General features: G+C 42.9%; 1 protein-coding gene across 1 annotated transcript in view; it reads right to left on the reverse strand.

The window, feature by feature from the left end:
- The window catches only part of LOC137272175 (uncharacterized), a 550,405-nt gene that overhangs the window by 220,099 nt on the left and 313,778 nt on the right, over window positions 1-16,528 (reverse strand). Inside the window, exon 37 of the mRNA XM_067804527.1 lies at window positions 4,836-4,961. Within this exon, the coding sequence (XP_067660628.1) occupies window positions 4,836-4,961 (126 nt within the window). The remainder of the gene's footprint in view (window positions 1-4,835; window positions 4,962-16,528) is intronic.

The following is a 16,528-nucleotide window of genomic DNA, read 5'->3' on the forward strand; positions in this document are numbered from 1 at the left end:
TGTTGTTACAGGAGGTACTTGTTTGTTACTCGTCATTGGGAGTGAATACTAAGATACTATGCTTGCACATTGATTGAATTAACGGTGACAAGGTTACGAAACCTTCTTCTTAATTAAATCATTCATTCATTCATTGTAATAGTTCATATAATGAATCGTAGACATAAATAGCAATATTGTATTATACTCATGTTCGTGTAGATTTGAAATAAACCAAGTTACTAATTTAGACCTAATTCATTTGCGACTATTGATTTTTAAAGTTGACAATAATACATAATCGAATATGAAGTGATAACTCTTGCATCTACTCATAATATACATATATAGTACACATAAATCATACAAAGGTAACTGGGGTATTTTGTTCAAGCTGTTTCATGCTTATTTGAAATGTGATTTTTCAATGCAGTTTACAAAAGCATTGTGTAAGAAACGTTTGTATTTGATCTCTGTAATTATCTTATCCTGTGTAATGATCACATGTATCAGATCCATCGTCAATAAAAGGAGGAGAATATATCAGTTACGGAATTGATGGGTATAATCATTCAATCAGACAACACTAAATATATGAACACCTCTTTCAACCTCAAAATAACAGCCTCTGGTCGAATGCATGTCCAGGTAAACTTTTGTCATGTGACAAGTGTAAAACAAACTTATGCGCTGTTACATCATTGGACAAACTGTTTTGTGGAGTCACGCCCATTGCCAATCTTCTGAACCTCGTTTGCTTTCAAAACAAATATAAGTATGCCCATCTTCATAAATATTTGGGGAGATTCAACTACAGGTGTATACATCACAATAAATCAGTATCGTGTTACTTTTTTGAATTCTATAATACATGTACCTGAATTATGATATTTATTCATAACAATATACAGATTATATTGAAATGTTCAGCAAGCCATTATGTTTGATGAACAAGTAGTGTGCGCAAAAAGTATACGCAAATAAATACTATCTCTACTCAATGATTGGATTGGGTTATCCGGGGTAAAAATAATCGGATTGTACAGCTTTGAGCGCTTAGAAAAAAAATAAACTCGTCAAAGTGCTTGTTAGTCCTACGTGTACATTTCAGGCATTCTTACAATTATGTATGTTTACGATACACAAAGTTTTTCATGATAGCTAGAGTTGATAAAGCCGAAATCTAGCATATCGATTGGTCAACGATCTAACCAATAGTCAATCTGTACCCAAGCTGTCTAGTGACCTAACGTACTCTTCAGAAATTTAGCCCACGCCCCATCACCTGTCATTTCCAATGTGACAGGTATCTCCTGATACGATTGGTCATAGATAACAAATCAGGGACTATATTGAACAGTTAAGATACAAAACGTCCTATTCGGGAACTTTGATGACGCCCATCCCATGACCCTTTGTCTTATGTATGTGCAAGGAATAGCATTATACGATATGTATGCATGTATGTTCGTATATTTTCTGCGTTAAATCTAGATGAACCAAAGCGACAAACTGAATCTGCTATATGTAAGTCACAGACTAGCTTATTAGTACTTTTCTTAAAATATTCAGTATACACTAGCAATGTATCAGCAAAAACGCTTCTTTCATGGATTATTATGCATGTGCGTAAATTCATCTTTACTGCCATTGACATAGATGTTTTGAACAATTTAATCTCTCACAATGATATGAGAGGGACATCATTTGGTTTAAGTATGTCTTACATACAATGAAACGGACTGGCAAACGTCGAGACATCAAATGCAGATGTTCAAGCTGTGATGTGTTTTTGTGCGTTGACTGTTTTGAGGCCTACAAAAAGACTTGTTCCAAGGACGATAGCGCATTATGCACTAGTTGTGTTGTACAAATGGTACCGTATACCATTCTTGTCAGTTGTTGGGCACAATGTGTGAAGCCCGTGCGATAGTGCTGGAATATAGCTAAAATCGCTGTAAAACTCATTCTCTTCAATTGTTGCATTTCAGTCGTTATTCTTTTACATGTCCAAAATACTGAGACATGTGTGTTCACCATCTGAGAACGAATACACTCATCATAGTGTCAGTCTACTCCCATATGTCTTATGTGTTTCGTTCATACATCATTACAGTAACTGATGTTATGTTTACAATACACAAATTGTTGCATGATAGTTGATACAGCCAAAACACAACATAGCCATTGGTCAACGATAAAGCCAATAATCAATCTCTACCTTTTCACTCTGAGAGTCCAAACGTGCTCTTCAGAAATTTAGGCCACGCCCCATCACCTTGCCCTTCCTATGTGACAGGTTCTCACGATACGATTGGTCAAAGTATCAGCCAATATAATGAGTAACTGAGATATAATGCGTTACATTAGGGATATTTTATCCCTTCACATGACGGGAAGCTTTGTTTAGCATCGAGTAATGATAAATGTATCATGCAGTATGTATGTGTATGAATGGTGATGCATGTTTGCAGCGTTAAGTTAAGATGAACAAAGTGACAAACTATAAATCTCTATATGTTCCATGTTACTTATACACCTATTGATACTTTCCTTGAAATAGTCAGTAAGCATGAGCAATGTATTGGCAAAAAATCTAGACGATTATAATGCAAGCCCCCCTCTTTTTAAACTCTATTATAAATAATATATTATAATTCAGTCCATACGATGAGAGAGACAGGAGGAATTTGTATACATGTTCATCTCGTACGTACAAAGACCGTGTAGGTGTTGATAAAAATACAGCACACACTGGCAAAGGGGTATGAGAGACACAGGTAATAAATTACACGAAATGCTGTAATATATGTATTCCCATCGGCCTCTTTCCCATTTACATCTTTACGACACAATTAAATAATCAGTACTTGTTTGTGAGACTAGACAGTTTCCTGTAATATCCGAGACCTGCCAGGGAAATCAGGCATGATTAGCACTAATTAGCCTCGTCGCAGCAATCAGGCAGTCAGCGAGGGGTGCCAGGTGTTGGGCAGTGGAGTGGCTCCAGGGCTTAATGAGTTAATGCAAAGTGAGAGCAAATTATACAAGATCACAAGTCAATTTCACAATACCGATTTCAAATACAATACAAATGAGACAAAATCTAAGGCAATGGGTCACAAAATATAATATAGCAAACTCACCAAAGTCTTAGTGTGAGAGAGAAACAGTTATGCAGAATGTAACACAGCGAGTGATCTGACATCAGGTTCAGGCATTGACAGATGCAGATGATGTATATACTCCAGTAATGTGTATCTCTAACATGGCAACTAGCATTTATATATACATTCAGTCATTTCCCCAAAGTTCGAGCACTTACGATCGATCGTAGCCACTAATGTCGAAAACTCCAGAATGTGTGTTTACATGTTTGTTCAAAGGAAGTAACTCTAAAGTACTGCCTTAGCGGCGTGCTGCTTAAATAATTCTCTGTAGGAAATGTGACCCACAAAAACCAACACTAAAACCTTAAATAAATATTCTGACCCAATTACTACTACCGCAATAATAATTAATAACAACTCAAATCTCTCTCCATGATAATGTAGTGTTACTTCTCCCTCTCTCTCTCCATGATAATGTGTTACTTCTCCCTCTCTCTCTCCATGATAATGTAGTGTTATTGCTCCCTCTCTCTCTCCATGATAATGTAGTGTTACTTCTCCCTCTCTCTCCATGATAATGTGTTACTTCCCTCTCTCTTTCCATGATAATGTAGTGTTATTTCTCCCTCTCTCTCCATGATGTGTTACTTCTCCCTCTCTCTCTCCATGATAATGTAGTGTTATTTCTCCCTCTCTCTCCATGATAATGTGTTACTTCTCCCTCTCTCTCTCCATGATAATGTAGTGTTATTGCTCCCTCTCTCTCTCCATGATAATGTGTTACTTCTCCCTCTCTCTACATGATAATGTCGTGTTACTTCTCCCTCTCTCTCCATGATAATGTAGTGTTACTTCTCCCTCTCACTCTCCATGATAATGTAGTGTTACTTTTCCCTCTCTCTCTCCATGATAATGTGTTACTGCTCCCTCTCTCTCCATGAAAATGTAGTGTTATTTCTCCATCTCTCTCTCCATGATAATGTAGTGTTACTTCTCCCTCTCTCTCTCCATGATAATGTGTTACTTCTCCCTCTCTCTCCATGATAATGTCGTGTTACTTCTCCCTCTCTCTCCATGATAATGTAGTGTTACTTCTCCCTCTCTCTCTCCATGATAATGTAGTGTTACTTTTCCCTCTCTCTCTCCATGATAATGTGTTACTGCTCCCTCTCTCCATGAAAATGTAGTGTTATTTCTCCATCTCTCTCTCCATGATAATGTAGTGTTACTTCTCCCTCTCTCTCTCCATGATAATGTGTTACTTCCCTCTCTCTCTCCATGATAATGTAGTGTTATTTCTCCCTCTCTCTCTCCATGATAATGTAGTGTTACTTCTCCCTCTCTCTCCATGATAATGTAGTGTTACTTATCCCTCTCTCTCCATGATAATGTAGTGTTATTTCTCCCTCTCTCTCTCCATGATAATGTAGTGTTATTTCTCCCTCTCTCTCCATGATAATGTAGTGTTATTTCTCCCTCTCTCTCTCCATGATAATGTAGTGTTATTTCTCCCTCTCTCTCCATGATAATGTAGTATTACTTCCCCTCTCTCTGCATGATAATGTAGTGTTATTTCTCCCTCTCTCTGCATGATAATGTCGTGTTATTTCAGAGACCGAGAGATCATGTAATGGAGATAATGTCGTGTTATTTCAGAGACCGAGAGATCATGTAATGGAGAAAATGTGTTTACAGGAAGTGACAAATTACACGGCAAGTGTGCTCGAGGAATTTCTCATGACATACCTCTCCTTCCTTTGGTGGAAGCCAAGGATCCAGATCCAGGAGGCGGACTGCCTCACCCTTAGAGTGAAGGCCAACACAAGGATAGAAGCCACCAGATGGAACCCGCAACTTGTTGCTTGTGTACAACTGCAACACAGGGAAGGGTAACAGAGTCTGCAGACATGGGTGCATGGTTGGAATGCTTACAGAGTGAAGAGGAGCAACCCTGCTTTTGGAGGTAACTAAATGACTCACCACTTCCCCACTCTGGTAAGTATAAACTGCATATATTGCTGCCCCATATGCATCTTGGGATGCTTCTGTAAATACACGAAATGTTTGGCTTTCTTTTTCAGATTTGATTCTCAAGCTCTGTGGTACTCTGATATGGCATAACATCATTCACCCATTTCAAAGTTCTAAGATTCAGATTTGGATCAAGCTCTTCATCCCATCCGAAACCTGCTATCCACATCTCTTGAATCATCATTTTACCCACAATGGTGAAAGGTGTCAAGAGTCCAAGTGAATGAAGGATCCTTGCGATTTCACTCAGAAACATTCGTTTGGTTATTCTCACATTGTCTTCAGGAATATTCATACAGAAACTGAACTCATCATCATTTGCAATCCACATAAGACCTAGTGTTTTCACTAAAGGCAATTGACTTTTGTTGATGTTTACCTTCTGTGACCTAGATTCTAATGGAATTCCATCGAGGACATCTAACGAATTTGAAAGCCATTTTGTCACATTCATACCTGCTGTGAACCATAGCTCACCCAATTGATTGTACAACTCTGTCCCATTCATGTCATCTTCAACTGAATCCATACGATCATCCATGTATGTGAAGTTTACTACAGTGTCCGCAGCTAGTGGAAATTCAGTCTGATGTGCTTTTGCATGTTCTTGAGAACTGTATTGTGCTATGAATGGTGAACAATTCAGGCCGAACAACACTCCGTTAAATTCATATACTTTCGGTTCTTCATTTGAATTCATGGATCACCATAGAAACCTGAGGTATTTACGATCTTCAGGTTTTACCTCAATTTGTAGATACATCTCTGAGATGTCACAAACAAGTGCTATGGGTTGCTTCCTAAAACGGAGCAAGATTTCAAAAAGTTCATTTTGCAATTTCGGTCTTGGATGGATTATGTCACAGAGAGAAACTCCCTGATACTTTGCAGAAGCATCGAATACAATGCGTACTTTGGTCGTAGTCCTGTCTGAACAAACTACAGGAAAATGAGGTAGTAACCATTGACTCTCACTTCCCTCTGACTCTACCTTATGAATGTATCCTTTTTGCACATACTGATCAAGAACTGCAGTCATTCATTGAGCTACACGAAATGTTCTCTTATTCCCAGAACATGTGCACTAAAGCATTGAGATTCTGCAGTTCAGTTCTATTGCTATCAATGAGAAAAGTACTTACAAAATGTGTTTGGTTCAAACCATGAACACATGCTATGCATGTCTATGTAACTTACATTTGCCCCATCTGTCCAGGTCCTTACTTTCCTATCATTGTGAAGTAAGTGCTTGTGGTTACCTGAACAACCACCTATTCCACATTCACTAAACCTAGTGCAACTCCTACCACAGTGGTTGGGACCTAAACAACGGAAGCAAAGATTCAACCTCTTTGCAACCTCTTACCTCTTAATAACGCTCAAGGCTTTGAACTTGGTGCACTTCCAAATCTCATGACTTGCACCTGGGCACATTTGACATTGACCCATTGTATTTTCTTTATTGCCAAAGAACATCCCATTTTTACGTGGTGTTTTACGGTTATGTGATTTCTGCCTTTCAGCAACCCCATTTATGACTTCACTGGCAATGACCTGAAACTCCGATTCTTGCAGAATCCATTCCCCTAAGGACTTCGACAGATTCCTATCTCTGTGTCTCAAATATCCACCTCTGATATTGTATTAGTACAGACTCTGTGAATTTCTTTAGCAATTGTGAGTATAAGGTTCCATTACCCATCTCTTCTAACTTGTGTGATTCTCAAAGTTTTGTCACTAAAATATCAAGCAGGTCCGCAAACTTCTCCAAGTCACTGGCATTACCTGCTTTAATTGGTCTGAATGTTAGCTATTACTTTTAATGCTTCTCTGGTAAGACATTGCCTTAACTGTAACAGTTTATATTCGGGGGTAGCTGGTGCCATGTCCACACAAGCTACAAATGCCACTTTCCAATTCTCAAACATTTTAATGTCACCATTAAATGTGGGTATAGAAACTCTTTTGAGTTGTTTCCACATATCTTTTCCAAGCTCATGTCTAGTTGTGATCGGATCTGTTCTTCTGAGAACATCACAAATGTGCTCCAGATGTTCCAACCACATTTAACTTGGGATCTAAACATTCGACTTTCTCCTCTTTTTTCACTTTGACAACATTCTTATTTTTTCCCTGTTCATTGTCAATGTTCTTGTTTGAAGTTTGTATTCTTATGAGATTTTGCTGTTTGTTTTACTTGATTTTCCTGATGGAATAGCATTGCTAAACCTGTTCTTATGCTACTTACAGAACTAGCATCTGACCTCTCATTCAAATAAGCTTGTGCCATTTTAACATCTTCATTTATCCCTTCTACTGACGCAAGTTCTTTGTAGACTTGGGGTTTGTTTTCAGTGTCCCCAATATCTGAATATGCCTGAATCAAGTCAACCATGATATTCACTGCTTTAAGATGAAGTGAACTTACCTTGTCAATTACATCTGTAACTTCCCGACGGGAAGGAACATCAACCTGTTCTATCAAATTATACAGCTTGTTTTTGTAAAAGCAGTTTTAGTCGCTGCTATTAGTTTCTTTAATTTGATGATATTGTCACCAACTCCTATTTTAGCAACTTTGGCCTCATCCACTGAAGATTTTTGCTTCACTAATGTCTCCATCATGATGTAAAATCAACCTAACCAAACCTTTGACAGAACTGACCAGCAACTAACCTTACCCTCATCTAACCTAACCGACAAAGATCCTAACCCTAACCAGTCTAGCAGTAACGAACCCATTATGCCATCAACACCAGCCTAGCAGTAACCAACCACATCACACCATCGACAGCAGACTAGCAGGAACCAACCCATCATGCTATAAACACCAGCCTAGCAGTAACCAACCCATCATGCTATCAACACCATTCTAGCAGTAACCAACCCATCATGCTATCAACAGCAGACTAGCAGTAACCAACCCATCATACTATCAACACCAACCTAGCAGTAACCATACCATAATGCTATCAACACCAGTCTAGCAGTAACCATAACATCATGCTATCAACACCAGTCTAGCAGCAACCAACCCATCATGCTATCAACACCACCCTAGCAGTAACCAACCCATCATGCCATCAACAGCAGACTAGCAGTAACCAACCCATCATGCTATCAACACCAACCTAGCAGTAACCAACCCATTATGCTATCAACACCAGCCTAGCAGTAACCAACCCATCATGCCATCAACACCAGTCTAGCAGTAACCAACCCATCATGCTACCAACACCAGCCTAGCAGTAACCAACCCATCATGCTATCAACACCAGCCTAGCAGTAACCAACCCATCATGCTATCAACACCAGCCTAGCAGTAACCAACCCATCATGCCATCAACACAAGCCTAGCAGCAACCAACCCATCATGCTATCAACACCAGCCTAGCAGTAACCAACCCATCATGCTATCAACAGCAGACTAGCAGTAACCAACCCATCATGCCATCAACACCAGCTTAGCAGTAACCAACCCATCAAGCTATCAACACCAACCTAGCAGTAACCACACCATCATGCTATCAACACCAACCTTGCAGTAACCAACCCATCATGCTATCAACACCAGTCTAGCAGTAGCCATCTCATTATGCTATAAACACCAGCCTAGCAGTAACCAACCCATCATGCTATCAACACCAGTCTAGCAGTAACCAACCCATCATGCTACCAACACCAGCCTAGCAGTCACCAACCCATTATGCTATCAACACCAGTCTAGCAGTCACCAACCCATCATGCTATCAACACCAGCCTAGCAGTAACCAACCCATCATGCTATCAACACCAGCCTAGCAGGAACCAACCCATCATGCTATCAACACCAGCCTAGCAGTAACCAACCCATCATGCTATCAACACCAACATAGCAGTAACCACACCATCATGCTATCAACACCAACCTAGCAGTAACCAACCCATCATGCCATCAACACCAGTCTAGCAGTAACCATCTGATTATGCTATAAACACCAGCCTAGCAGTAACCAACCCATTATGCTATCAACACCAGCCTAGCAGTAACCAACCCATCATGCTACCAACACCAGTCTAGCAGTCACCAACCCATTATGCTATGAACACCAGTCTAGCAGTAACCAACCCATTATGCTATCAACACCAGCCTAGCAGTAACCAACCCATCATGCTATCAACAGCAGACTAGCAGTAACCAACCCATCATGCCATCAACACCAGCCTAGCAGTAACCAACCCATTATGCTATCAATACCACCCTAGCAGTAACCAACCCATCATGCTACCAACACCACCCTAGCAGTCACCAACCCATTATGCTATCAACACCAGTCTAGCAGTAACCAACCCATCATGCTATCAACACCAGCCTAGCAGTAACCAACCCATCATGCTATCAACACCAGCCTAGCAGTAACCAACCCATTATGCTATCAACACCAGCCTAGCAGTAACCAACCCATCATGCTATCAACACCAGCCTAGCAGCAACCAACCCATCATGCTATCAACACCAGCCTAGCAGTAACCAACCCATCATGCTACCAACACCAGCCTAGCAGTAACCAACCAGTTATGTTATCAACACCAGCCTAGCAGTAACCATACCATTATGCTATCAACACCAGCCTAGCAGTAACCAACCCATCATGCTATCAACACCAGTCCAACAGTAACCAACCCACCATGCTATCAACACCAACCTAGCAGTAACCATACAATCATACTATCAACACCAGCCTAGCAGTAACCAACCCATCATGCTATCAACACCAGTCTAACAGTAACCAACCCATCATGCTATCAACACCACCATAACAGTAACCAACCCATCATGCTACCAACACCAGCCTAGCAGTCACCAACCCATCATGCCATCAACAGCAGACTAGCAGTAACCAACCCATCATGCCATCAACACCAGCCTAGCAGTAACCAACCCATAATGCCATCAACACCAGCCTAGCAGTAACCAACCCATAATGCTATCAACACCAGCCTAGCAGTAACCAACCCATCATGCTACCAACACCAACCTAGAAGTAACCAACCCATCATGCTATCAACACCAGTCAAACAGTAACCAACCCATCATGCTATCAACACCACCCTAACAGTAACCATCCCATTATGCTATCAACAGCAGACTAGAAGTAACCAACCCATCATGCTATCAACACCAACCTAGCAGTAACCATACCATCAGGCTATCAACACCAACCTAGCAGGAACCAACCCATCATGCCATCAACACCAGTCTAGCAGTAACCATCTCATTATGCTATCAACACCAGCCTAGCAGTAACCAACCCATTATGCTATCAACACCAGTCTAGCAGTAACCAACCCATTATGCTATCAACACCACCCTAGCAGTCACCAACCCATTATGCTATCAACACCAGTCTAGCAGTAACCAACCCATCATGCTATCAACACCAGCCTAGCAGTAACCAACCCATCATGCTATCAACACCAGCCTAGCAGTAACCAACCCATTATGCTATCAACACCAGCCTAGCAGTAACCAACCCATCATGCTATCAACACCAGCCTAGCAGCAACCAACCCATCATGCTATCAACACCAGCCTAGCAGTAACCAACCCATCATGCTACCAACACCAGCCTAGCAGTAACCAACCAGTTATGTTATCAACACCAGCCTAGCAGTAACCATACCATTATGCTATCAACACCAGCCTAGCAGTAACCAACCCATCATGCTATCAACACCAGTCCAACAGTAACCAACCCACCATGCTATCAACACCAACCTAGCAGTAACCATACAATCATACTATCAACACCAGCCTAGCAGTAACCAACCCATCATGCTATCAACACCAGTCTAACAGTAACCAACCCATCATGCTATCAACACCACCATAACAGTAACCAACCCATCATGCTACCAACACCAGCCTAGCAGTCACCAACCCATCATGCCATCAACAGCAGACTAGCAGTAACCAACCCATCATGCCATCAACACCAGCCTAGCAGTAACCAACCCATAATGCCATCAACACCAGCCTAGCAGTAACCAACCCATAATGCTATCAACACCAGCCTAGCAGTAACCAACCCATCATGCTACCAACACCAACCTAGAAGTAACCAACCCATCATGCTATCAACACCAGTCAAACAGTAACCAACCCATCATGCTATCAACACCACCCTAACAGTAACCATCCCATTATGCTATCAACAGCAGACTAGAAGTAACCAACCCATCATGCTATCAACACCAACCTAGCAGTAACCATACCATCAGGCTATCAACACCAACCTAGCAGGAACCAACCCATCATGCCATCAACACCAGTCTAGCAGTAACCATCTCATTATGCTATCAACACCAGCCTAGCAGTAACCAACCCATTATGCTATCAACACCAGTCTAGCAGTAACCAACCCATTATGCTATCAACACCAGTCTAGCAGTAACCAACCCATTATGCTACAAACAGCAGACTAGCAGTAACCAACCCATTATGCTATCAACACCAGCCTAGCAGTAACCAACCCATCATGCTATCAACACCAGCCTAGCAGTAACCAACCCATCATGCTATCAACACCAGCCTAGCAGTAACCAACCCATCATGCTACCAACACCAGCCTAGCAGTAACCAACCAGTTATGCTATCAACACCAGCCTAGCAGTAACCATACCATTATGCTGTCAACACCAGCCTAGCAGTAACCAACCCATCATGCCATCAACCGCAGACTAGCAGTAACCAACCCATCATGCTATCAACACCAGCCTAGCAGTAACCAACCCACCATGCCATCAACACGAGCCTAGCAGTAACCAACCCATTATGCTATCAACACCAGCCTAGCAGTAACCAACCCATCATGCCATCAACACCAGTCAAACAGTAACCAACCCATCATGCTATCAACACCAGTCAAACAGCAACGAACCCATCGTGCTCTTAACACCAGCCTAGCAGTAACCAACCCATTATGCTATCAACACCAGCCTAGCAGTCACCAACCCATCATGCTATCAACACCAGTCTAGCAGTCACCAACCCATCATGCTATCAACACCAGCCTAGCAGTAACCAACCCATCATGCTATCAACACCAGTCTAGCAGTAACCAACCCATCATCCCATCAACACCAGCCAAGCAGTAACCAACCCATCATGCTATCAACACCAGTCTAGCAGTAACCAACCCATTATGCTATCAACACCAGCCTAGCAGTAACCATCTCATTATGCTATCAACATCAGCCTAGCAGTAACCATCCCATCATGCTATCAACACCAGTCTAGCAGTAACCAACCAATCATGCTACCAACACCAGCCTAGCAGTCACCAACCCATCACGCTATCAACACCAGTCTAGCAGTAACCAACCCATCATGCTATCAACACCAGCATAGTAGTAACCAACCCATCATGCTATCAACACCAGACAAGCGGTAACCAACCCATTATGCTATCAACACCAGCCTAGCAGTAACCAACCCATTATGCTACCAACAGCAGACTAGCAGTAACCAACCCATTATGCTATCAACACCAGCCTAGCAGTAACCAACCCATCATGCCATCAACACCAGCCTAGCAGTAACCAACCCATCATGCTATCAACACCAGCCTAGCAGTAACCAACCCATCATGCTACCAACTCCAGCCTAGCAGTAACCAACCAGTTATGCTATCAACACCAGCCTAGCAGTAACCATACCATTATGCTATCAACACCAGCCTAGCAGTAACCAACCCATCATGCCATCAACACGAGCCTAGCAGTAACCAACCCATCATGCTATCAACACCAGCCTAGCAGTAACCAACCCATCATGCTATCAACACCAGCCTAGCAGTAACCAACCCATCATGCTACCAACACCAGCCTAGCAGTAACCAACCAGTTTTGCTATCAACACCAGCCTAGCAGTAACCATACCATTATGCTATCAACACCAGCCTAGCAGTAACCAACCCATCATGCCATCAACACGAGCCTAGCAGTAACCAACCCATCATGCTATCAACACCAGCCTAGCAGTAACCAACCCATCATGCTATCAACACCAGCCTAGCAGTAACCAACCCATCATGCTATCAACACCAGTCCAACAGCAACCAACCCATCATGCTATCAACACCAGCCTAGCAGTAACCAACCCATCATGCTACCAACACCACCCTAGCAGTCACCAACCCATCATGCTATCAACACCAGCCTAGCAGTAACCAACCCATCATGCTATCAACACGAGCCTAACAGTAACCAACCCATCATGCCAGCAACACCAGCCTAGCAGTAACCAACCCATTATGCTATCAACACCAGTGTAAAAGTAACCAACCCATCATGCTATCAACACCAGCCTAGCAATAACCAACCCATCATGCTGTCAACACCAGTCTAGCAGTAACCAACCCATCATGCTATCAACACCAGCCTAGCAGTAACCAACCCATCATCCCATCAACACCAGCCTAGCAGTAACCAACCCATCATGCTATCAACACCAGTGTAGCAGTAACCAACCCATCATGCTATCAACACCAGCCTAGCAGTCACCAACCCATCATGCTATCAACCGCAGACTAGCAGTAACCAACCCATCATGCTATCAACACCAGTCTAGCAGTAACCAACCCATCATCCCATCAACACCAGCCTAGCAGTAACCAACCCATCATGCTATCAACACCAGCCTAGCAGTAACCAACCCATCATCCCATCAACACCAGCCTAGCAGTAACCAACCCATCATGCTATCAACACCAGTGTAGCAGTAACCAACCCATCATGCTATCAACACCAGCCTAGCAGTCACCAACCCATCATGCTATCAACACCAGCCTAGCAGTAACCAACCCATCATGCTATCAACACCAGTCTAACAGCAACCAACCCATCATGCTATCAACACCACCCTAGCAGTAACCAACCCATCATGCTATCAACGCCAGTCTAGCAGTCACCAACCCATCATGCTATCAACACCATTCTAGCAGTCACCAACCCATCATGCTATCAACAGCAGACTAGCAGTAACCAACCCATCATGCTATCAACACCAGTGTAGCAGTAACCAACCCATCATGCCATCAACACCAGCCTAGCAGTAACCAACCCATCATGCTATCAACACCAGTCTAGCAGTAACCAACCCATTATGCTACCAACACCACCCTAGCAGTCACCAACCCATCATGCTATCAACACCAGTCTAGCAGTAACCAACCCATCATGCTATCAACACGAGCCTAACAGTAACCAACCCATCATGCCAGCAACACCAGCCTAGCAGTAACCAACCCATTATGCTATCAACACCAGTGTAAAAGTAACCAACCCATCATGCTATCAACACCAGCCTAGCAGTAACCAACCCATCATGCTGTCAACACCAGTCTAGCAGTCACCAACCCATCATGCTATCAACACCAGCCTAGCAGTAACCAACCCATCATGCTATCAACACCAGCCTAGCAGTAACCAACCCATCATCCCATCAACACCAGCCTAGCAGTAACCAACCCATCATGCTATCAACACCAGTGTAGCAGTAACCAACCCATCATGCTATCAACACCAGCCTAGCAGTCACCAACCCATCATGCTATCAACACCAGCCTAGCAGTAACCAACCCATCATGCTATCAACACCAGTCTAACAGCAACCAACCCATCATGCTATCAACACCACCCTAGCAGTAACCAACCCATCATGCTATCAACGCCAGTCTAGCAGTCACCAACCCATCATGCTATCAACACCATTCTAGCAGTCACCAACCCATCATGCTATCAACAGCAGACTAGCAGTAACCAACCCATCATGCTATCAACACCAGTGTAGCAGTAACCAACCCATCATGCCATCAACACCAGCCTAGCAGTAACCAACCCATCATGCTATCAACACCAGCCTAGCAGTAACCAACCCATCATGCTATCAACACCAGCCTAGCAGTAACCAACCCATCATGCTATCAACACCAGTCTAGCAGTAACCAACCCATCATCCCATCAACACCAGCCAAGCAGTAACCAACCCATCATGCTATCAACACCAGTGTAGCAGTAACCAACCCATCATGCTATCAACACCAGTCTAGCAGTAACCAACCCATCATCCCATCAACACCAGCCTAGCAGTAACCAACCCATCATGCTACCAACACCAACCTAGAAGGAACCAAACCATCATGCTATCAACACCAGCCTAACAGTAACCAACCCATCATGCTATCAACACCAGCCTAGCAGTAACCAACCCATCATGCTATCAACACCATTCTAGCAGTAACCAACCCATTATGCTATCAACACCAGTCTAGCAGTAACCAACCCATCATGCTATCAACACCACCCTAGCAGTAACCAACCCATCATGCTATCAACACCAGTCTAGCAGTCACCAACCCATCATGCTATCAACATCAGCCTAGCAGTAACCAACCCATCATGCTATCAACACCAGTCTAGCAGTCACCAACCCATCATCCCATCAACACCAGCCAAGCAGTAACCAACCCATCATGCTATCAACACCAGTCTAGCAGTCACCAACCCATCATGCTATCAACACCAGCCTAGCAGTAACCAACCCATCATGCTATCAACACCAGTCTAGCAGTAACCAACCCATCATCCCATCAACACCAGCCTAGCAGTCACCAACCCATCATGCTATCAACACCAGCCTAGCAGTAACCAACCCATCATGCTATCAACACCAGTCTAGCAGTAACCAACCCATCAACACCAGCCTAGCAGTAACCAACCCATCATGCTATCAACACCAGTCTAGCAGTAACCAACCCATCATGCTATCAACACCAGCCTAGCAGTAACCATACCATTATGCTATCAACACCACCCTAGCAGTAACCATACCATTATGCCATCAACAGCAGCCTAGCAGTAACCAACCCATTATGCTATCAACACCAACCAAGCAGCAACCAACCCATCATGCCACCAACACCAGCCTAGCAGCAACCAACCCATGATGTTACCAACACCAGCCTAGCAGTAACCATCCTATCATGCTATCAACACCAGCCTATCAGTAACCAACCCATCATGCTATCAAAAGCAGACTAGCAGTAACCATACCATCATGCTATCAACACCAGACTAGCAGTAACGAACCCATCATGCCATCAAAAGCAGACTAGCAGTAACCAATCCATCATGACATCAACAGGATATTAGCAGTAACCAACCCATCATGACATCAACAGGATATTAGCAGTAACCAACCCATCATGACATCAACAGGAGATTAGCAGTAAGCAACCCATCATGACATCAACAGGAGATTAGCAGTAAGCAACCCATCATGACATCAACAGGAGATTAGCAGTAACCAACCCATCATGGTATCAACAGCAGCCTAGCAGTAACCAACCCATCATGACATCAACAGG

The sequence above is a fragment of the Haliotis asinina genome, chromosome 2 (assembly GCF_037392515.1).
Source record: "Haliotis asinina isolate JCU_RB_2024 chromosome 2, JCU_Hal_asi_v2, whole genome shotgun sequence".
Classification (NCBI taxonomy): Eukaryota; Metazoa; Mollusca; class Gastropoda; order Lepetellida; family Haliotidae; genus Haliotis; species Haliotis asinina.